Source organism: Lepidochelys kempii, chromosome 9 (genome assembly GCF_965140285.1).
Source record: "Lepidochelys kempii isolate rLepKem1 chromosome 9, rLepKem1.hap1, whole genome shotgun sequence".
NCBI lineage: Eukaryota > Metazoa > Chordata > Testudines > Cheloniidae > Lepidochelys > Lepidochelys kempii.
In genome coordinates, this window is record NC_136388.1 from 24,702,388 (window position 1) to 24,727,746 (window position 25,359).

Here is a 25,359-nt window from a genome sequence, read left to right on the forward strand (position 1 = left end):
AGGGACATTGCCTGGTACCCATGGGGGCAGTACGATGTGCCCCATTCTCACCGGGGCCTGGGAAGGAGGAGGTGCCCAGTACCATGGGGAGCAGGAAAGGTGCCTGGTATGTATGGGGCTGGAAGAAGGAGAGGTGCCTTGTACCCAGAAGGGGCAGGGACAGGAAGGGATGCCCAGTACCCACAGGGGGTGGTGGCAGGAGGGCACCCACAGGGGTCTGGGACAGGAGAGATGCATACAGGTGGCAGAGACAGGAGGGGGTGCCAGGTACCCATGGGGGGCACCCAGTACCCACTGAGGGCAGAAGGGAGGTCTGCCCCTGGTACCCATTGGGTATGTGAGCGATACTCATCATGTAGCACTCGAGGAAGCCTTCCACTCCCTGCAGCAGTCGGGCTGCCAGGACCCTGCCCACCTCACTCACCCTGTGCAAGGGAACTTGGCCATGCTGAAGGGCTGGGGAGGGGAGCGGAAGGCTGCACCCCTAGAGACAGGCCCCCACGCCAGACACAGCCCCCTCCTGACCCTTGTCCTTTAGTGTGGCCCCATCCACTTCCCCCACACAGGCACTGTCTAGCAAGGGAATTGGCTGGGGCTCTGTGCCCTGGGGCCACAGTCAGGAGGGGGCTCTGTCCAGCAGGTCACTACTCTGGGTGAAGCCTTCAGCCAGCTGTTCGCAGAGCCCTTGCCGGCCTCCCCAACAGACTAGGGTATCTGCCGCTTGGCAGCTGTGGCAGTAGGGGAGTGAGACAGGCAGGGAATGTGTGCCCAGAAGCTGAGACTGCCTACACAGAGCCCATCCACTTCCCCTGCCAGCCACAGCCCCCTCCTGACCCCGGCCCTTCAGCACTGCCCATCAGATCCTCTTGCTCCCCCAATAACCTTGTTGTGTCCCCCAGGAGGAAGTGCCACAGAGTCTGTGAACCTTAATATTTGATAGGAGTCTTAACTGTAAAGACTGTGCTGGGTAAACACAATGTGGCCAAAAGGATTTCAAAAGAAAAGTAACACCCAAGATCCTCATCAAATCACAAAATCTAGAAGTAAAGTGGGTCTCCCCCAGCCCTCACCCTTTTGCAAGAAAAACCTCTGTTTGCGTTTTTAAAACCTTATAGAAAACGTGGAGCTGGGAAGGATCTGTAGAAAACCCGTGTTTATTTCTTAAATGTTGAGATGGCAAACCATTTGGAATGGCATATTTGCAAGTATTTAAACTAAATGCAAACCATCTAATATAATTTGCCATGTAAATGATAAAATGCTTTATGTACCAACATGGATGGAGTCTAATGATCTTAGTGAACTAATTACCAATATAAGAAGTCTTTGAAGTGTAGAATATTTATATTAATGGGGAATTAGTTAATCAGTTACTGACAGTGCTCAAACAACTCCTTTATACAGTTCAGGAAGACAAGAATCATCTCTCCAAAGAATTGTAGCAAAAATCAACAACTTCTTTATTAACTATTTAAGCTAAAGACGCTCCAAGAATTATTCAAATTTAAAACATTGTGTTGAGATCTCAAAAAACCTTTATAAAAAGAACAAGAGTGTTTGGATTTTTTGAAAGCCAAACTTCATTTCTTGTTAAACTCCAATGAAACTAAAGAAATCTCTGAAATGGACTGGACTGAATAGAAAGAAAGATTCAGAACTCTAAATTTAAAGATGTTCTGAAACTCTCCGTCCTGAAGACAAAGGAAGTAGAACTGACAAGAAAGAATGTACATATGTATTAACTAACTACATAATTCATAAGATGAAGAGGTTCCTAAAAACATGGCATGGAGCCAATAAAAGGATGGCAGCAACCAACTTTGATTCTAACCAAGCCGAAAATAGGGGATTTCTCCTAAAATTTCATGAAATTAGGAAGGAGAAGCATATAAAACTCTGAAGTGAGCATCCCTCATTATATATAGATATAGATAGATAGATACACACACACACACACACACCCTCTGCTACCCTGCTCACACAGCAAGCACTCCGCAACTCATCCTGTATCTCTCTACAAAAAAGCTACCAAAGACAGCTAAGACAACTCAAAAAGAAGCCAACCCAAGGAAAACTTCCCCAAGACTTTAACATGAATTAGTGAGATCAAGTTAACTAAATTACTTAATTAGGGATTAGATTTTAAAGCTCTTGTAATGATTTTATTGGTATAAAGAAATGCTGTTGTAATTTAAAATACCAGCAGTTTCTCCTGTTAATCACCAAATGGTGAGACCCATTTATTTCTGGAGAGGAGACAGGGCCTGAATATTGGTAAATAGAGAAATAATGGGATTTAACAGGATTTAAGATTCTTAATATTTGTTAATTGGCGGTTCTTATGACAGCTCCCTAAATGGCATCTTCTGAATAACTCATTTAAATATTGTCTTTCTTTTCATAGGATTTAGTTAAGATTGTTTACTTTGCCCAATTACAAACTGTCTGGTTATTAATAATAACCAACAAGGTTCACCTGCCCTTAAACAAATTATTTTGCCCAACTATAAACAGTTTAATTATCTAATTAGATACTAAAACTGGATTCACAATAATTTGGGGAAACAGTATACTTTGGTTTGAATTTAACACACGAAGAACGCCTCCCCAGATGTAGTTCATTCAAGTGGTAATCTCTGTTAAAAACACTCCATGGAGAAACATGCAGGAGATATTTAATGAAAAGAAGCATTGCATATCATTTGTGTTCTTTTGTTTAATGTTGTCTTTTCCCTTTTTTAATAGCAAAATAGCCATAGTTAATAATTGTGATTATTTTGCTTGGTTTTAAACATACAGTCCCTACGATAGCCTCTCTGACTAAAAGAGTGGGAGTCACATCCCTGAATTGGCAATAAGAGAAACAGTAAGAGCTGTCCTCCCATTTCCTGTTTCTCTAAACTAAATATTTCAGTAATTTTTAAAATAAAATTACTTGGCATGATTTAAAATTACCCCTTCCTACCCCATAAGTCTGAAAACCCTTACACATGGCAGGTCTATGAGCTTAAAATGTCATCTGCTATATTGTGTATACATTATATATATATTATATTTGTTTTTATATTTTTTCTTGTATCTCTTTGAAACTTCAACATAAAAATAAATTTAGAGGCTCTTTTACCCCAAGAACAAACAATGTGGTTTTTGATAAGAAAATGACACTGGAAGAATGACCTTGAGTAGAGAAGGCTGAAATTTTTCTGTTCTGAATTTGTTTTTGAAGTTTTCCAGTTCTGTGAAAAACCAAAATTGGGTGGGTTTTTTTCATTTCTTTCAAAAATTTTCACTGAATACACTGACCATTGCCAGCCACCTCTAATTCTGGGTTTAGCGTAGCTGGATTGGGGCTCAGAAGATCTGGATTCAGTTCCCAGCTTTGCCTCAGATTTCCTGTGTGACCATGGGCAAGTCACTTACTTCTCTGTGCCTCAGTTCTTAAAACAGGGATATTAATACTTACTTTCTCCTTTGCCTGCTTGTCCAGTTATACTACACTTCAGAAAAGGGACGGTCTCTTACTGTGTTTGTACAGTGCTTATCACAGTAGGGATTTGATCCCAAATAACAATAAAGTTAAAAAAGAAAATAAGATTTATTAATTTGTGGGCAACCCAATGCATCTGTTATGCAGGGGAAAAATCCAAATGGAAACAGACTTCAATTTCAAAGCTTCAGATAGGTTATTATTATAACTGAAAAGGAGTACTTGTGGCACCTTAGAGACTAACCAATTTATTTGAGCATGAGCTTTCGTGAGCTACAGCTCACTTCATCGGATGCATACCGTGGAAACTGCAGAAGACATTATATACACACAGAGACCATGAAACAATACCTCCTCCCACCCCACTGTCCTGCTGGTAATAGCTTATCTAAAGTGATCATCAGGTTAGGCCATTTCCAGCACAAATCCAGGTTTTCTCACCCTCCGCCGCCCCCCCCCCCCAACACACACACACACAAACTCACTCTCCTGCTGGTAATAGCCCATCCAAAGTGACCACTCTCTTCACAATGTGTAGGATAATCGAGGTGGGCCATTTCCTGCACGAATCCAGGTTCTCTCACTCCCTCACCCCCTCCAAAAACCACACACACAAACTCACTCTCCTGCTGGAAATACTCACCAACAACCACATACCACACAACAGAACCACTAACCCAGGAACCTATCCTTGCAACAAAGCCCATTGCCAACTGTGCCCACATATCTATTCAGGGGACACCATCACAGGGCCTAATAACATCAGCCACACTATCAGAGGCTCGTTCACCTGCACATCCACCAATGTGATATATGCCATCATGTGCCAGCAATGCCCCTCTGCCATTTACACTGGTCAAACTGGACAGTCTCTATGTAAAAGAATAAATGGACACAAATCAGATGTCAAGAATTATAACATTCATAAACCAGTCGGAGAACACTTCAATCTCTCCGGTCACGCAATCACAGACATGAAGGTCGCTATCTTACAACAAAAAAACTTCAAATCCAGACTCCAGTGAGAAACTGCTGAACTGGAATTCTTTTGCAAATTGGATACTATTAATTTAGGCTTAAATAGAGACTGGGAGTGGCTAAGTCATTATGCAAGGTAGCCTGTTTCCTCTTGTTTTTTCCTCCCCCCCCCAGATGTTCTGGTTTAACTTGGATTTAAACTTGAAGAGTGGTCAGTTTGGATGAGCTATTGCCAGCAGGAGAGTGAGTTTGTGTGTGTGTGTGTGTGTTTCTGGGGGGGAGAGAAAGCCTGGATTTGTGCTGGAAATGGCCCACCTTGATTACCATGCACATTGTAGGGAGAGTGGTCACTTTGGATGAGCTATTACCAGCAGGAGAATGAGTTTGTGTGTGTATGGGGGTGGAGGGGTGAGAAAACCTGGATTTGTGCTGGAAATGGCCCACCTTGATTATCATGTACATTGTAGGGAGAGTGGTCACTTTGGATAAGCTATTACCAGCAGGAGACTGAGTTTGTGTGTGTGGTTTTTGGAGGGGGGTGAGAGAACCTGGATTTGTGCAGGAAATGGCCCACCTTGATTATCATACACATTGTGAAGAGAGTGGTCACTTTGGATGGGCTATTACCAGCAGGAGAGTGAGTTTGGGGGGAGGGGGGGGGCGGAGGGTGAGAAAACCTGGATTTGTGAAAACCTGGAAATGGCCCAACTTGATAATCACTTTAGATAAGCTATTACCAGCAGGACAGTGGGATGGGAGGAGGTATTGTTTCATGGTCTCTGTGTATATAATGTCTTCTGCAGTTTCCACGGTATGCATCCGATGAAGTGAGCTGTAGCTCATGAAAGGTCATGCTCAAATAAATTGGTTAGTCTCTAAGGTGCCACAAGTACTCCTTTTCTTTTTGCGAATACAGACTAACACGGCTGTTACTCTGAAACCTATTATAACTGAGTTAAATTTTTTCAAAAACTATACGACAAATGTCGAGTGTCCTTCTAACTAATCTTTATACCACTACAGTCTAAGTGTACGTTACTGTTGAGATATGCATGTATGTCTCAAATACACATACAGACTTATTTATATATTTTGTGGATTAGAGATTCTCTTCTAAATATAGATAACCATGATTCTGTACTATAAATCGTACCCCACTGAGGAAAGAAAGAAAAAACTCAAACGTTTAGACATATGGAGATTAGCATGAATGCTGGAAATGTTTCATCTGCACTAACATGACTGGCACAGTCTCTCTTTGTTGTTTACTTTAGAAAGGAACAATTGCTCTAGGGTAAATTCACAGTACTGCAGTGCAGATATGATAATATGTGCTTGCTCTAATACTCCAGTTCCACAGCTAGCTTTCCAATAAAATCTAATCAGAATTAATACTACAATTCTTGGTTTAAAATTAATCCTTGTCTATCTAAACAAAAGTTCCAAAAGATTTCTCAGGACCCACTTTGCCATGATGCATACACAAATTTAGCCAAATAATATTAGCTCAAGGGGAAGATGGGGAGAATTTCTCTCTTTCTGTTTTTAAAATTTGCATATATATTTTTCTGCATTCCTCTACTCTGCCTTGTCTATGTTGCTTATCTTCATAGGCTCCATTCCTGCAAGGAGAACCACAGGGGTGCAATGGGATGCCTTGCGGGCCCAGGGTTCTGGCCACACAGTTCTCAGGCCTTGGATTGTAAGGCAGGGATCATATCTCCCTGTGTGTTCGCACAACACTTAACTCAATGGGGACCTCAGACGAGTGGTCTCTTTGGGTGCTATAATATAAATAGTCATTCATTTGTCTTTATTATTTATTTTTCTGATGTGTAAGATGTATCTGCTACACTATCTCTAGGTGCATTTACAAACATTAAAACAGCACACATGCTTATTAGGAACTAAACTAGGCAGTAGGGACAGGCCCACACTGCAGCCTCTGATTCAACCCCCTCAGTCTTTGAGGATGTCTGAAATGAATCCAGATCTGAAGTTTGCAACGTGAGCTCATAATTGGACCAGGCTCAGAATATTTTCAAACTTGGGAAAAGTTCCAGATCCAGACTTCATGGCATGGACCCTTCTCTAGTTAAAGAGTTGATATGAGCCTATACAAGAACCCCAGATCCAAAAGGCCCCTGAATTTTGGGGGCTTGAAATCCAGTCCTGAATCCACCTCCGCATTTCCTGATTCCAAATGTCACCACTGGGGACTCTCTCTTTCCCTTTGCAAAGCTCAAGGAAACCTTTATCTATTCTAGAGAAATTGTTTTCCCAAAACCAATACTTCAATATTGTTTTACTGCTATATGTACAATCTGTTCCAGCAACCTAATATTCACAAGCAACCTCACAATAGCAAACTAGAAATGTGATGGAGGAAAAACTACATTGCTTAGGAAAGGAAGATCGGTTCCAAGCTTCGAAGGGTTATTCTGAACAGTGAGATAAAATATTTTTTAAATTCTATACAGTGCTTTGACAGTGTATTTTTTTAAAGATGAACAATGCTCATAAACAAAATATCCCTGGACAGGCATACTGTATTCAAACAGCATGCACAAATCCTTGAGCAATGAAAGCAAATACCAAACTTAAGTAACTTCCCTCTCTGAGTGGTATGTGTTAAATAAGTGCACCCCAGCTGATTAATTGGACAAAGTTGAAAAAAGGTTTCACAGTGCAATGCATGTAAATAAGGGAGCAAAGAGGTGACTGGGGAAACAAACAACGGATGAAAAAGTCACAAATGGAAATTAAATGCTGGGCAAAAGATAAAAGAATTAACTTAAAGAATTTGTAAGCTGAGCTAATAGCCTTCAAGAATCAAAATGCATGTAAGCAAAAGGAGAAGTGCTTATTTGCTGCACTTTATTTTAAGGAGCCTACCGGCCACATTTTCAAACACAGGTCCCTAAAGATAGGTGCCACAGCACAAACATAGGTACCTATCTATATGGCCTGATTTTTAGAGCTTATGAAGCTCCAATTGACTTCAGCTGGTCTCTGATATCCACATGACTAACATGGATTTAGGTGCCTAACAGACATCAAAGTTTTAAAATTTGGCCCCAATAAATTTTTTTATCATAGTTGCAGCAGTGGAGATTTTTAAAGGCATAAATGGTGTTCAGATGCCTAACTCCCACTAACCAATTTATTTGAGCATGAGCTTTCATGAGCTACAGCTCACTTCATCGGATGTAGCTCACGAAAGCTCATGCTCAAATAAATTGGTTAGTCTCTAAGGTGCCACAAGTACTCCTTTTCTTTTTGCGAATACAGACTAACACGGCTGTTACTCTGAAACCTAACGCCTAATTCCCATTGCATGTCAGTGGGAACTTACCCACCATTTGGGCTATTGAAAACTTCCCCCAGCATCTTCATTGTTATTAATGTGAAATTAAATCAATATTTGCTCTGACTCAGGCAGAGAGAAAACCGACGGACTAAGGAAGGGGAATGAGAGTAATGAAAATTAACTCCTGGTAAACAGAACACACATTTTTGTTAGATGAGATAACTTTCCAAATATTAGACATAATGGGAAAATTCTGTGCTTCCTTAATCGGAGCCTAAAGCTCCAAAATTCATGTTTGGGCACCAAGTAAGTAACCTGATTTTCAAACATGCTTCCTGCTGGTTGTTCCGCACCTTTGAAAAATCAGGTCACTTAGGCTTTGTCTACACTAGCACTTTTGTCAGTCAAACTTTTGTCGGTTAGGAGTGTGAGAAAACCACATCCCTGAGCGACATAAGTTTCACCAACAAAAGCGCTAGTGTGGACATCTCCCGCCAACATAGCTACCGCTGCTCACTGGGATGGTTTAATTATGCTGGCAGAAGAGCTGTCTCCTGCCAGCATAGAGTGGCTACATGGGAGATCTTACAGCAGTGCAGGTCTGTAGTGGTCTGTAGTGTAGACAAAGCCTTATTTAGGACCGGAAGGAAAGATGTAGGAGACTGATTTTAGGCACCTCTTTTTGCAGTTTTTGGGAACAGTACATTCCTTTTATGTACTCACTATGGCTGCAAGGCCACCCCCTGAATATGGGAAGCCTGCAGTTACTTAAAGTTAGGCACAGATGCTGAACAGCTGTGCTCTCTTTCCAATAAATAACAGCCCCCATCTACCCTATCCATCAAACTGAGTTTGAGAACTGTTATTAAAGATGGTCCAGCTATACCAGTTTCTACCTGGTCTGATGCTCCCTGATTCTTGGGGGAATCTCAAGCTACTATCAGCTCTCAGTTAGTTCAAAGCAGCACTTACTCCATAGCACACACCACTAGAAAATGAGCAATAATGATCACACTAGCTGTTCCTGAAGTAATGAGGCCCCCATAACATTGGGAAGAGGTGATGCCTGCAGCAGCAAGTTTGACAGCATTTTGTGAACTGTACATATGCAATCTGTTCCTTTCCTGAGTGGCATGACCACCAGTTTTGCAAGTTGTGCAGCAGGGGCATACAAAGCCATTAATTATTTCTGGAATCCTGAAGAATTAATTCCATGTGAACAGCTGTAGGATGCTTTGGCATTGATAACACACAATGCAACGAGTTTCACCTCTGTGCTGTCAGAGAAGTGCACATATCCCACTCACTGCATCCCAGGAAGGAAACAGTGTTTGTTGTGAAGTACAAACTGCACAAAAGCTGGCTTGGGATATTATAAGCACTGAAGCACAATGCTACAGGTTATGTTATTAACATTGCTCCCAACAGAAAATAAAATGCTCATTTGGTGTTTCAAACAATGCATGTCAGGTTAAGGATGATTTACAACCTCAGTGAACAGCCCTGTTTCTAAGAAAGAAAATACTGGAGAAAAAAATAAAATAAATAAAAAAACTACTTTACTTCTGTCAAGGCTGATTCCCCACGCTGGCACTTCAAGTGCAGAAGGTGAGGGCCTGCAAGGATTCTGAAAATTAATACTGGCCACTCCAGGCTTATATTAAACTCTCAAGGTTACAGCTTCTCTCTGACCTTGGATGGGTAGATGCTGCCATCACACAAATGCAAAACCCCTTGAAACTCAGGAAGGCATACTTGGAAGTTCCTTCCTGTGGGGTACCCTTTCACCCCCTCTCCAGGGAAGAACAGAGAAAGAAAACAAAGGGAATTAGCTGTTGTCCACAGCTAATTAAACAACATGTGCACAAACCTCTTAGGACACCAAAAATCCAATCCTGTTCTTAAAAAAGGTAAATTTTATTAAAAAGAAAAAGAAAAAAATACATCTGGAACTTAGGCTTTTGCTAGATTTAAAAAACCCACTTACAAAAATTAAACATCAAGAATAACCTTCTTGAGGTCCAACTTAAAGGTTATAAGCAAAACAAAAAGCATTTGGGGTTAGCACAGAGGAGTCCACAAGCCAGTAAGAAATAAACAGAAATAAACCTAATCGCGTCTTTCTAAACATTCCTGATCTACTTACGTACCTGGGTTGTTAAATAAGTAATTCTAGATATGATCTGATGATTTTCGTATCTGGCCTTCAGCTTCTCACAGCATAACTACTCCCTGTTCCCCTCTTTCCAGGAGAACAACAACAGCACACAAACGGAAAGCTTTTTTCCCAATTTTAAAAAGTTCTAGCCTTCCCATTGGCTCTTTTGGTCAGGTGCCCACTCCCTTCCTTTTACTGGACTTTTTTAACCCTTTACAGGTAAAGCAAGTAGAGAACAGCTACCAAGAAGGACTTTATAGCTAACTGGCTGGCTGGGTGTCCATAAAAGGGAGCTATCCCTCCCCCCGCTTCATTTATGATCACTTCTTTTTAAACAATTAACCTCTTTGAGTATCTCCCTCTTTTCTCTACATTTCCTTCTGCTTCCTTCAGTAGAAGAAAGTCATACTTAAAGTAAGCTCCACCATTTGAAAATTGCCCTCATAACACCATGAAAGAAACTAACACTGCATCAATCAGGCACTTACCAAAAAACGGCCCAATCCTGCAAAATTTACTCATCAGCATAGTCTTTACCCACTTGACTTCATTGGACTGTAGGCATGAGTAAGGACTAATCACATAAGTAAGAGCTGGCAGGATCTGGCCCATGTGACCAAATTCTGGTCCCCATTAAACCTGTGTAAATTTGAGTATTTCCACTGAAGTCAATGGAGTAATTCCAGATTTGCACCAGAGTACTGTAACTAAGCAGAAATTGGCCCTAAAAATCGGGGTGGGGATGGAGAGCAATTTAAAATGGAAGGAAAGTCTAGGAATGTTGAAGATGTTTAAGGATACAATTTGAAGCACATTAGGGCATTGTAAAAAACAAAACAAAACCAAAAAACTAACCTTTTAACTAACTCATTTTAACTAACCTTGTTAAAAGAAGACTAAAGAAGACCCTTGGCTGCAATGTCACCTCTGACCTTGTCTCCTGGTACCAGCATTCATTAAAGAATCATCTATTTTCTGGGACTGCATTATATCTACTAATAGATAAGATCTTTTTTCTGTTTTGAAACCTTAAAGACAGTTGATGAGTGGTGACCCTATCTTTGTGCTTGCCTACACAGGGAAGTTATTTTGTATTAAGGTAGGTGTAAATTTAAAACAGGATAACTATTCTTGATTAACTCTATATGTCCATGCTCTTATTCCAGAATAAGAGTGCCTTATTCTGAATTATCAGTTTATTTCCAAAGTGGATTAAACTAATTCAGAATAAAGCGCTCTTATTCCAGAATTGGAGTATTCACAGACAAAGTTAACCAGGAATAGTTAATCAGGAATAACTCCACATGCAGGCAAGCCCTTTGATTCGCTACATTTAAATCATTCTTTGTGTATTTTCCATCAACCAAGGGCTAGGATGTACTCCAAGTTGTTTTGTTTTTATGTATAAAAGTTTTTCAGGTTCAATGAAAACTTAAATTTGGGGGAGAAAAACTAGGGAAGCAGGAAAATCATGCCATTAAAGAGGACCTACAAAAGTTAAATGAAAGCTGAGTCCACCTGAGAGTTATGTGCTCAGTGCCACCCTCATGAGATGAGGGACAAGTAGCTTAAAACAAAAGTTTTACTTCCCCTCAGAGATAAATTGGAACTTCTGGTTCATTGAAGATATCCTGGAGTTCATCGATCAGTGACAGTGTAGGTAACCAGAAGTCTTACTGAACAGCTTCAGTGACCCAGAAATACAAATAGATTTCAAGAAGAGAAATAATAATAATTTTTTCTTTGTTAGTTAGAAGTTATTCTGGAAACCTCCAGCATCAGTCCAGCAGAGCATTCATCATGTAAAATGGGTTGATTCTGTTTCCATCTTATCTCTGGAACTACTTATGGACCAAATTGTGACTCATTTTTATGGAAGCACATTGGTAAATGGAGACTGCCTCGGGGCAATGCACAATTTAGTGACTGCACAGCTCACCTTTCAGAACACAGGCTATTGGCTAAATGCCAGAATTTGGCCCTGTGCAAGCAAGACAACCAGGATATTTGCCTTTTTAGCCCCTCCCAACTCTCTCAAACTAAAGTAAATGCCATGAAACACATTTTGCAGATGGATCAGCCGTGGCATTTGGTCAGTGCACACTGGTGCTGGAAGGTCAGCAAATGGGCTTGTTTTTGCTTTATGTGCATTTGCGTGCAAAACTGAATAGTTTCACTGCAAATTTGATCCCAGAGTCAAATTATGTCATTTTTACCAGTATCACCTTAATTTGCAAAATCTTACCCAAAGTCAAAATCATAGATGTGACCTGGGATCATTTCAGGAGAAAAAGGTCACCCTTTTCTCATCATGAATAGACTTCCATGGCAAAACATCTCTCTGGCTGTGGAAACTGTCTGTGGTGAGAGGTTTCTGTTGTACCGTTTGGTGAGCTGAATTAATTCCTCTTTTTACCATGGTTACATGGTTAGGTTTATCTAGTTATTTCTTTCCTTGGAAGCTGGACTAGTCATTATGTTCACAGTACTCAGAAAGGGAAGTTAGATAAAAACTAAAATACTCTTATTGGAAGGTTGCAACGTAAACTTGCTTCATTTCTTACAATTCAGGACAGCAGCACGCAGAGAACCCGAAAAGAGGCTGTTCCCTAAGGCAGTGAGGCACAATTCACCCCATCTTGCTTTAAGTTGGCTCATTCCAGACTGACCCTGATCATGCAGGCTTCCCTGCACAGCCTCCTAGCGGGACCCGGAGAAACCCCCCACCACACACACACACTCTTAAAAGTAATAGCTTGCCTTTCCAACACAGTCATCTTGTTAGTTTTAGGAAAAGTTTGAGGAAAACCCCAACAGGCAGTTTCCACAGTCAGAAACTGTGACATTTTTCTCTGAACATCTATTCACAACGACAAAAGGGTGACCTTTTCCACCTGGTTTCAGAGTAACAGCCGTGTTAGTCTGTATTCGCAAAAAGAAAAGGAGTACTTGTGGCAACTTAGAGACTAACCAATTTATTTGAGCATAAGCTTTCGTGAGCTACAGCTCACTTCATTGGATGCATACTGTGGAATGGACATAGGGGAGTAATTCTACTTACCCAAGTAAGTGCTACACAAAATGGCCTTTGAGTGGTTGCTCATCCACTTTAGACTTGATTTTGAAGCACCCTCAACGATCATGCCTTTTTTGAGCTTTGAATTGGGCCTTGCATTCATCTATTTAAAAAACTGAGACAATAGCCAAACCCAATACTGAACAAGACTTAGTCCCGTGACTCTCTTACTTCTTCCACTATACGAGCTCTTTAACCCCTAACCCTTACAGTGAAAGAATTCTCCTCTGGTACTCAGTTATAGACGTACTGGATTTTGTGGTACATATACGTGCTCCATGCCAACCAAAACAACTGAAGAGCGACTCAGGATCTTGGGGTGGAGGGAATGAGACGCATGGATCATGTACCAAGCTTGTGTGGGATGATTAATGGATTAACTGTTTCTCTTTTTGAGCAGTAACCATGGAGATTATTCACAAATATCATGCTGTTTACCTGTTATATATGTTACCAAACGCCTCAGGCCCCAGATAGACACTGCTGATTCATTACCAGCATGTGATACATGACAATTCATTTGAGAGAGCGTGAGGTGGGGGAGCCAGGACTTTAGAGAGACTACAGAATAATTAAGGAATATGTATTTCCCTTATCGTTTCCCTCCTTTTATCTCTGCTCTGTCTCATGTTTTTCTCTATTTCCTTTTCTTTTTTACAGTACAGCATAAAGCATACTTTTATCTTGGTGAGATTTTAGAAACTGTGAGAGCAGATTACTGGGTCTTTGGAAACTTTAGGAAACCTTAAACTAGACTCTGATACTGTTGTGAGTTTAAGCAAATAAGTTTCTCTCTTAGAGACCAGCACAACACAAACTGTTTAGAAAAGTCATTTAAATTAACACTTGACATGGCAAAGATATCTGATTTATCTGTTATGGAAGCTGAAGAGGTGCTACAGGACAGGAGAATGCTTCTGTCTGCAAACCTGAGAGCAAACAACAATTGCCCAGTCAACTTCAAACTTTCTTTACTGCCTAGTTCATGTCAGGGGCTCTACATGGATCGTCACTTACTCGACTGACTTACTCGCCCAGGTCTGTGGATCCATGCCCAGTCGGCCCCTTTTTACATTCCTCTTGTCCAATACGAGAGTGGCAGCCACTTTTTTTCATTTTCAAAACCCAAAATTAGCTAAAGCAGAACACTTGTCCCATGCAGCTGTCCTCATAAAAGAGCTTATTTAAATTTAAATGTCTCTATAGTTCCATATGTTTTTAATGAATGAAAGCCTCTATAAGCAGCATACACCATACATCACCATAGCAAGAATCAGCATTTTCACAGATGCCCAACAAAACTGATACTGTTCTGTTTAGTCCTGTTGACCCATCATTTCCAAGGACAGTTCACTGAATGCCACCAACTCTCCTAATGGCATTGGTTTAGTGATAGCACCAGGGTGCAGAGGTTGTTATATGTACTACACACTGTCTATCCAGCGACTAAATTGGTTGGAAATATTCTGACAGAATGTTTGGGATTTTTTGGGTTGGAAAATGCTGATGTGTCCAAAGCAAAACAGCCGTCGATTGCATTGAAAATTCATTTACAAAACACAGACCTAAGCATTCTGATAAAACTGAAGTGGAACATGCTGATTTTCCATTTCAGAATTACTTTTCATTTCAATTTTTAAACATTTTACATTTTATAATAGAAAATAAAGTCCAAATCTAAATGAAACAATTTGATCAAGCCAAAAAAAAAATTAATTGTTTTTGTTTTGCTTTGTTGTTTTCATTCCATTCTGAGATGATTTTTTTTTAAATAACAAAATTTACCACAAGACAGAAAATCTGGTTCCCAATGGCTCTCCCAGCAATCCTCAAACAGGCCTAATCCCCTTCACCACAACATCCAGCGTATAACTCAAGCAGCTACAACAGATATTTGAGTGGAGATGCAACAGACTAAGCAGTGCAACAGGACATAGAAAGGCCAGTCACCTTGGCCTCTCATCTGAGGTCACAAAGGGCCCTCGCTGCAGTAGGACTGTTGTGGTTCTGCTGTATGGAAAGAGGTGTAGTAAAATGGAGCGAGGCAGGGAGGGGGATTTATTTGAGGTCAGGCAGGGAGGCTGAATCTCTAACTAGCTACAGAGTTCTGCACTTTGAGGGCCTCAGTTTGCATAGCCACAGAGAGGGTTTTGGATACAGTTAAATACGGGGGCTCCATAATTACATAGATTGTCTGGCTATGATCTCCTGTGTCAAGGGGATTACAATCTGAATACAAGCTACTGGAGCTCTGGGGTTGCAGTACAGACCACGAAGTAATTTTATTACCACTCAGAGGCTTTGAAGATTGGGCTGAGGATTCCCTTCTGAGCACAGACCATGATAGTAACTAGCATCTGGCACAGGTTGGAAACGATATAAATAATTACATGCAAAAAAGACCCCAAACAACCCAGGCTAAAAAAATGTTAAGGTTGCAAGGTCAAGCACTCTAATTTACTAAATACCAGAATTAAGGTTGAAATGAAGATCACACAAACAAATAGGTTTTCATTCATACATTCCATCACTTCAGAAATATGGTTTGAAATGCTGCTATGACATATATTGGTAGCATCCTGGGAAAGGAAAGAACGTAATGAATGACAATCATTGTATGGGAAGGAGCTATACAGAGCTCTCTCTCTCTCTCACACACACTTTCTTAAATTATGCGCCTACATTATTGTGTTATAAATCATTCATCCATGTTACTACATTTTAACACCTTTTTTCACCCTTGACCAACATTATAGCTGAGCTGGATTTCTAGGGAATCATATTTAATACTTCATTCAACACACCTCTAGCAAAAACTGAGCACGTGCTCATGTGCTCTCTCAGTGCTGTCGTCCTCACTTGTTCCAGATATCTAGTACTTCAGTTTCTCACTACAGAACTGTACTTGCAGCTAGAAAAATGAATATGAACTCGTTAACTAACCTGGATCCTAATTTTTTTCCCGTCAGTATATTAGGATGAAATCCTGCTGGCATTATTCCCATGAGTGGTCTCACGGAAGTCAAAGATAATATTTGCAAGACTCAAGACATTAGTCTAAAACATTGTACATGTTCTTATTGGAGAATTTTAGTTTAAGTGATAAAATATTCAAGATAGTGGGGAATTAGCCTTTGTCATTACCATACCTACAGGACCAGAATGTGTATAATACTTCTTTATTAATTAACAACTTTGTGGGGTTTTTTCATTTTTCAAATCAGGTGTAATATAAATGTAACTAAACATACATTTTGCAAGACTAAATAAAGGCGCAAATATGCACAGACATTATATATAAAAATGCAGTGCCTCAGTTTCTGCATCTGTAAAAGGGATTAATGATAACTCCTTCGTGAGGTCTCTGAAGATGACCCATGGTGGTGGTGATTACAAATCTTTTACATGTAATATAAAAACATATTGGGCTAGAGCCTCGGCGGATATAAATAGGTACAGCTCCACTTTGAGATCTTATGGATGAAAAATGATATAGAAGAGTTTAGTAGTCGTAACATAATTTATTGTGTGCCAGATCCTAAGGTGCTGTTGAAGTCAATTTATATCAGCTGAGGATCTCTCCCAATATGTTATATTATATGTAATCACTCTCACCATGAGTCATATGCAGAGATTGTACCTTGTACCTTCAGCACCAAAAGAACAGATTTCTACTGCCTGACCTACAAGAGTAACTCCATTAACTGAAAGCTATATTAGGCTCATCTTCTTGGTGAGCCAGCCACCAGAGAAGGGACACATCACACTTAATGAGTGTGTTGCAACCTCCTCCTGTCAGGGGAAGCTCATCCCAAATGTTTAAGGTAACCAGGAATTCATACTCCCATGCAAGAGTCACTCTGTGAACACTTATAAATGTCGGTTCAAATTTTGCACTGGTATAACTGGGCATAACTCCAACTGAAGTCAAGACGGAATATTATATATAATAATTTAAACATACTTACCAAGGCCCAGGCATGAAACTCTTAGTCCAGATTTCCCAAGATTTCTAGAACAAACAAGAAAATGATTTAAAGAGAGTAGTATCAGATCCCATTGGAACACACGCAATACTTCAAGAAGGAAAATAGCAGACTGAGAATACTGACATCTAGTTTTGTTTAAACAAATTGTTTTCCAGCCGAAACATCCTCACCTCAAACATCAATTCATGCCCCCATAAAAATAAAACTAAATTCTTGGCTGGGATAATATTAGAAATGTGGTCATTTTGGAATGGGGAGTTTTCTGGCTAGGTAGATTTAGACTTGTTGTTTGTAAAACAGCTTACCGGATGGATGATGAAGTGTGTGAAACTATTTTAAATTTCCATTACTGCTTTACATTGAAAGTTGTTTTTTTTCTATTCTATCCATGTCAGTGTTGCTGAAATGGAGCAAAAGCAGTGGTTTGATTAATGACAGCTGTACTGTGACCCCTAAAGCTCTCCCAGGGTATTTTCTCTCTCTCTCTCAATTTAAAAATGGTACAAATTATAATTTAGAGCAGGTATTAGTAAACAAAGTTTAATATAACACTATGCCAAAAATTTAAACTTGGGTGTCCTACAGGTAGGTTCAAGTGAAAGTCAGAAGGAACTTTGGGGATAGGCTTGGGGTACAATCTCGGGGATATTCTGTCTCTGTGGAAGATCGTAAAAGGCAGGTCCGCCATAAGGGCCTTGAGCTTACCCACCCTCTGGGCCAAGTTGATAGCCTGTTGCGGCCACCATGGTGCTATTAAAATCCCTGTTGCCTTATCCCACTTGATCTTTCAGAGGTTGTGAAGCATGAGGGGGATGGGAGGGAAGGCATACAGCAAGAGGCCTGGCTATTGCACTAGGAAGTTGTGCCCCGGAGCATTTCAAAAGCAATAAGCTGGGCACTTCCCATTTCCTTGGGTTGCATAGAGGTCCCAGAAAGGGAAATCCCCACTGACAAAATATCCACTGGATCACTGATGAGTGGAGCTCCCACTCATAATCCCCATGAAAACATCTGCTGAGGCTGCCTGCGAGGGAGTTCATTACCCCATGTAGGTGCACTGCAGAGAGGATGATCTGAGCTTGATGCCAGAGCTTGATCACTTCCCTGCGGCGTGGGGCAGACCTCGCTCTCCCCCCTGAGTTTATATAATGAACAGTGGTCATGTTGTCCAGCTTGACTTGGACACGAGTGGACCAGATGAAAGGCTGGAACCTCTTGCACACTTTGTGAGCTGTCCAAAGCTCAAGAATGGAAGGTGTTGGTGCTGGCTCTGGCCAACGAGACGAAGGGGGGGGGAGGGTCCCAGATCAGACAGACACCTCACAGAGAGCTCCATTAGATGCCCGTGGAGTCTAAACTCCGGAGACTGGCCAGTGTGAGGGGAAAAGGAGCAGCAGATCTCGTGCTTCAGTGGAATGTGTGATTCCCTGAAGCAATACAGGCAGCTTTCTGTGTGGGTCACTCACCAGGAAGACCCAAGGGGAGGCCAGGCAGGACTGGAAGCCTGGGATCTGGAGCATTCTAAATGACTCAAATGGTGGGGGAACAACAGGTGGGGACCTCCTCAACCCCCACCAACTAGATTTAAGCAAAACTACTATCTACTAAAACGAATAAACTGATTACAATATGCTACGGGTAGAAGAGCTAAAGCTGGAAGCTACAAACACAACAGTTCCATCACAGACTGCGAGTGCTAGAAAGGAACAGGAGGGGTGGACAGTCCAGGACACCCTTCTGCCCTTGCTCGAGAGCACAAGGAGGCAAAGGGTGTGGGCACAGAGCAATGGACACTGCTACTGAAAAATTTCTAGTCCTGGGTGCACAGAGCGCATATGTACCCACGGTAGGACCTGCACTCAAAGATGAACCAGACTTTTCACGGTGATCACTAACTGTGTGTTCCTCATTTTCTGGGTGCCTGACTTGAGACCCCGCAGTCTCATTTGCAGAAGCAGTGAGCTCTCACAGCTGAAGTCAGTGGGAGTTGTGCTTTGAATATATAAAGTGCTATATAATGCTAAATATTCTAAAAAATCAGATCCTAACTGTCTGAAATTGGACACCTAAAGTTAGTGGACACTTTTGACCTTAATCTCCATGCCTCGGCTCCCCATCTGCAAAATGGGGATAATACCACCCTCTCATCTACCAAGGATATTGTGAAAATAAATTCATTAATGATTGTGACGCACAGAGCTGATTGAAAATTTTCTGAAAGAGTTTTCTGTGAGAAAATGCTGATTCAACAGCATTGATATCTTCCTCAGGATTTTTTCTAAAATGTAAAACATTTCACAATGAGGGAATTTCTGTTTTCCAGCCAGCTCTAGTGAAGCACTTTAGTATTATACTAATGAGCAGCACTGAAAAGCCCATGAAGAAATTAATAATTCTGTATTCAGAATAGGGTTTGAATTGAGTGCAGTAAATAAGGCATTTGCCACACATTGAATGATGAGGAGAAAACAAAATAATGAATAGCTGCTCATTAAGGCCACATCTACACTTACGATGGCATACAGAGAACATACGCTACTTGCCCCCCAGGCAGGGGTATAAAAAGCAGTGTAGATGTCAAGGCACTACTTAGGCGAGTAAAGACATGCCTGAACCCAGTAGGTATGTACCCTACATGGCTCTCTACATGCTGAAGCAGTGCCATCCTCATTTACACTATTTTTAACAGTGTAGCATTCGACTGTCTAACCACTGCCGGAGCCTTTCCCTACCACAGGAAAAGGCTCTGGCAGTGAGTAAGGCTCTGGCCCCGCGGGGGAGGCAGCAGGGAAAGATTTCAGCAGTGAGCAAAGGCCTGGTGGAGGGAGGCAGAAGGGAAACGGCTTTGGCAGTTTCTCCAGTGCCTCCCTGCTGCCAGAGCCTTTCACTGCCGCGTATAGGTACACACTGTACCATGAATGCAGCCTGCTTTTCCCTGGGTATGTAGCTACACATACCCTACACACCACCATCAATGCAGACAAGACTTAAGTGAGCATAAACCATCTCGTGCACGAGACAGGAGTCCTCCTGTGGGAAAAACAGTATGTGATCACGTAATTAAAGATTGTTAATGCATGCATACCAGAGGGTCGAATTAAAGTTTCCTGGGCAACCATGACTTTGGCATTTCCTAACTTCTGCGTTTGACTATCACCCTTAATAATGTTCTTTTAACACAGACATTTATATATAAATTACACATAAAACCCTGTATTTATATGTATGTGTCTATAAACACTGATTAATGTATTTCCCTTACTCATAACCAAGTGTCTTCACTTTTCATAGCCATCTTCACACTTGTCAAAATATACATATCCATCATAACAATTAAAGTAAACTACATGATCAACAAAGGATTGTGTCACAGGAAATCAAAACAAGTATATTTATTCAACTATCCAATAAAGCCCAGATTTTGAAGAGCAATGGAAGAGCAATGGAAGAGTGCAGTTTTATCTGTAGTAGTGTGTGGGTTTACACACAAAGAGAGGACATACTAGAAAGACAATAACCTTAACAGAATAGGACTGTAGACAAGAAAATTATCTGTGAGGCCAAGAAATATGCCACATTAAACCCTTATCCTGATTTGAAACGATCAGCATAGTCCACAACACCCTTTTAATTATACCCTCCTTCGTTAATCTGTAAATTCTGAACTGTATCCATGGATTATTTTTTGTTGTTGCCAAGGTTAAGGTATAATTTTGCTAACCACGTACCTACCTTTCATTCAAGAGCCCTTCAAGAGCTGAAGCCTTTTAACAATGACCCTGAGTTATGCAGCTGTTAGTGAGCTATTTAAAGTAAAACAGGCTGAACAGCCTCCTCACTTGCTTAGAGCAAAGTTTAGTTTCTATGGGTCAAATCCTCAAGTCTATACTTGGGCCCTGGTCACTGCTTTCTGCAAGAAACTCCATGTGTGTACAGCTGTGCATGTGGGGGGGGGGGTCACCTCCAAATTCTTTGATTGGGATTGCAGGTTTGCTGTGTTGTAGAAGAAGCAAGGGGGTCAGCCCCACTACAGACCCTCTACACTGACCTCAGGGAGCCTCAAAAGGGTATCTCACTCGGCCTGCAGCACAGTGTTTTCCCTGCCGCCCTTGCAATGCAACTCCATTGTTGCCATCTCCAGCCTGTGATTACCCCTGGAAACTCCACCTTTAAGGAGCTAAGCACAACACTTAATATAGCGTCAGGCTGTGTTGAGTTTTCTCAATAGTCCTTTCAAGATTACAGACAGGGCAATGCCCATCCTCCAGCTCCACCTAATCCCTATAAGCAGGTCTGGAGATAGGAAGGAGGGGGCTGTAAAGTAGCGGATCCTGCCTTTATCCACGCGGGAAGGTGGAGACCTAGAGTTGGTCACAGTTTCTCATCTGAAACTTTTCTGGCAAAAATTGCAGATTTGGCAACACCAAAACATTTTGTGAATTTATGACGGTTTCACGAAGTTGCTGTGGTAAAACAAAACAAAACAAAACCTACAAAATATTCGGAAAAAATTTAAAACATTTCATTCTGACTTTTTCAAAACAAAATGTTTTGATCTTTTGCTTCATAATGACATTTTGTTTCAAAACTTCCTTTAATTTTATTTACAAATCAAAATCATTATCAAATGATCAAAATCGAAACAAAACATTTCATTTGACCCAAAACAAACTTTTCCACTTTTCAATTTGCCAAAATTTAAGAACAAGTTTTATTTTAGTTTGACCCAAAACATTTTTTTAAATTGTTGGTGAACTGAAAATCTGTAACTCACCCAGCTCTAGACCCTCGTGGAATGAAGGCTTCGAAGAGTGTTTGGAGTGAAGAGAAAAAGCTAATGAGCATAGACTCTATCAAAGCTGTTCTGTTGCTCAAGTGAATGTTAGTGACACTTGTTCAGTGCTGGAAAAACTCCTGCACTTCAAGAAAAATGCATGTGTCACCGCTTAGAACTAACAGTAGTTTGACGCCAGCACATGTCAAAAAATGGCACTGTCATCTTTTGCAGGAGCATTTTTTGACTCTGAAAAGGTTGCCAAAAAGTGTCCTGTGTTTTGATTTTGAAAATAAGGTCACCTTAATAATGGCAAAAAGTTTGTCACCAACTACGTAAAAATTATTGGACAGCATGATGGAAACTCCTCCTTTTCTCTCTTAGGAACAACTCAGGGGTACTGATCCTGCAAATCCTTTTTCAGGTCAGGAAGCAGGATTAGGGCCCTCATTTTGCATCATTTAGGCTGGGGAAAAGATGGAAACCATGGGGCTAAGCATGCTCATATGTTTACAAATACTTTATTTCAAAACAAACTGTACATGGCAAAAGTCTTTTTTAAATTTCCTTAGTACCTAGACCTGAATGCTTGTTATCTTAAAAATGAAGGATGGAAGTTTTATAGCTTGGTGAGTTTCACTGACTGATAACAGCGACTTTCATTTAAAACTCAGCACCTTGGAAGGCAAGGCAACACTGCCAAGTATGCATAGGGTTGCCAGGTGTCCGATTTTCAACCAGAACGCCTGGTCAAAAAGGGAGCCTGGTGGAAGCCAAAGATTTAAGACCAGAGGTTTATTGGACTGTCACCATGAAAAAAGAGAGGAAAGAAACTTAGAGGGGTTGGATAATTGAGATAAACTTTGCACACACAATAATGTAACTGGGATTTTCATCTGCAATTAAAATAATTTTTTTAAGTGGATTAAAACCCAAAGGAAAAAGAAAACAAATGTGGCCTTTCCATTCATGCCTTGTGAAAAACTTGAGAAACCAAAACCAGGAAGCAAACTGGGCGCTCTTCTTTCACTGACAGGTTTCAGAGTAACAGCCGTGTTAGTCTGTATTCGCAAAAAGAAAAGGAATATTTGTGGCATCTTAGAGACTAACCAATTTATTTGAGCATAAGCTTGCATAAGCTTTCGTGAGCTACAGCTCACTTCATGCATCCGATAACTCCCTGCCTAATAATATCCAGGTAGGGTCCTTTCCTTTCATTTGAAATTCACCAGAACATAGTGTATTGCTGCCATTTGTTTTCAATCAATCAAGATCATGCAACATAACTGACACTGTATCTAGGGATTAGTCAAGGAATTAAGTACATAACCTGTCAGAGGGCAATCAAACAATCTTGGTACTCAACAGAAGCATCCTGGTGGTTATAACTGTACATTATCTTGACGGTGGCTGCGTATCTTCTCCGCAGAAAGCCACCTTTCCAGACAGAACTGAGCGTACAATAAGGAACTTTGTTGTTCCTGGAATTGTATGGGAGAGGATTTTGGGGGGAAATCATGGGAAAAGGAAAATACCACTATGTGGCCCAGAGCCCACATTTTTTTCCCTCAAAGAGACTTTGAAAAACTTTCATCTCCTCTATTTTTATTTTTCCTTTTGTCACTGCTTGTTTTAGGTGAAGACCAAGTTTACACGTAATTTATCATGTGCCAGGTTAATTTAACACTGTAATTACCCATAGCCCACTAGGAACCAAACAATCCTTGCTTGACTGAGATCTACTTATGTAATACCAAATCTTCTAGCATCTTGAGTCTTAGTTCTACCTCCTTCTGTCTGACTACGTATTTGTACTAAACTCATGCAACAATCACCGATTAGCAAGTGATGTGCATCTTTCTGCATACATTTGTCAGCTTAATTTCTTTTTATGTCTTACATGAACGTCCATAAAAATAGGGAGTTATTTAAGTTGGAAACACTGTAGCATTACAATACAAGACATTTTAATCTGAGAGTTCAAAGTCTAAAATGATAACACTGTATTAGTTAATGGATAAGACAAGACAGTTGCTGGTTTTTAAGTAAAAGGGACATACCACAAAAATGTTTCCTTCCCCCCACAAAAAATGTGGAATTTTCCTTCAAAGTTACATTGGATTTGAAGTCCTAACCTACAATATCCAGTCCTGGACCAGTGACAGGTTTAAGGTCTCATAGCTTGCAACCTCCTTCTTCCCCTCCCACCTCCTCATTCAAACATTTGTTCAGTGTTATCTGCTGCTGTGTTCAGTATAATTTAGACTGTAAGGTTCTCAGGGTAGGATCCTGTCATTTTGGGCCTGATCATATATTTGTCTGTAAAACCTCATGTACGCTTCTGAACCTGTAAAAACAACAGGCAATTATTAGAGTTGGGGGAAACAATTTTCCGATTGTCCAAGAGTTTGAGATTTAAATTTTTTCCCCGTCCCAAAAGGTGGAAATCTCAATGTTTTGTGACAAACCAAGCCACGTGGAGTCAATAGAAACATTTTATTTCAGTAACATCAAAATATTTCATTTAGATTGTGACCGTAAATTATTTAATTTAAAAAAATGTCATTATGAATCAAAAAATGAAAATTTCATTTAGATAATGTCAAAATGCAACATTTCAATAATTTGGGATTTTTTTCAAAAAAATTTTGAATCAGGAAATTCACCAAAACCAATCCTTTCATGTGAACTCTTTCAGTTTCAATGAATAAGCACTTTCAAACAAAAACAAAAAACTTTACTTGGAAAATTCCTGACAAGCTCTAGTAATTATATCTACAACTTGACATGACTTAATGTACCCCATTGGAGAGCTTGGGTTCATAGCTGTCAAAGGAATGCAGCCTCAATTTCTGACCTGACAGAGTGCATGGTGATGGACCTAACAATTATAAACCCTGATTTACAGAAACATGATTTAAGAGTTCTTAAAATTGTACTAGCACTAACTTTTCTGTCACTCAGTGGCTTGTATAACACTAAGGCAAAAAAGCTTTCTAATCAGAGCTTGCAAAAAATAATATTAATTAACAATATTTAAATATTTCTCTCTAAAATATGCTACTACGAAAAAAAAAAGTTTGGTGTCAGATGGCACAAACATGCCCTGCTACTCATGTAGGGTTCCCTGCACAATTCACTCCTGGCCCCAGTGTATAAGGTCAGACCAAATTCATGCCCATTAAGGCTGGGATGTTTAGAAGAGCCCAAGAGAGTTGGATGCCTAGCTCCTTTAATGCAAATCCCAGCCTCAACTTTTATCAGGCGCACGGTCATGAATACTAGATTTATCCATAAGATACACAGCATATAAATCTTAAAGGAAAAGTTTAAACTGACTGTGATGTGCAGAATGACAGGTAGCAAATACGAGAATGGAAGCTTGGCTGATAGGGCTTGAAATTGCTGATGGCTGGCTAAGAGAGTACTGTTTTTACTGAAGCTGTTTCATGAGAAAAAGTTTATCCATGCCTGCTTCAGTTTCCTTCACAGATGAATACATTTCAAGGCCAGAAGGAACACATAAGATCACCAAGTCTGACCTCTGTATATCACAGGGCATAGAATATCACTTACTCCTACAATGA

The 25,359-nt window shown here is 40.5% G+C and overlaps 1 protein-coding gene across 3 annotated transcripts in view; it reads right to left on the reverse strand.

Moving 5' to 3' along the window:
• Positions 1–25,359, reverse strand: part of KCNAB1 (potassium voltage-gated channel subfamily A regulatory beta subunit 1) — a 234,994-nt gene that overhangs the window by 71,130 nt on the left and 138,505 nt on the right. For all 3 annotated transcript variants that reach the window (XM_073359609.1, XM_073359610.2, XM_073359611.2), the window contains exon 2: positions 16,978–17,021. In XM_073359609.1, coding sequence (XP_073215710.1) covers positions 16,978–17,021 — 44 coding nt within the window. The remainder of the gene's footprint in view (positions 1–16,977; positions 17,022–25,359) is intronic.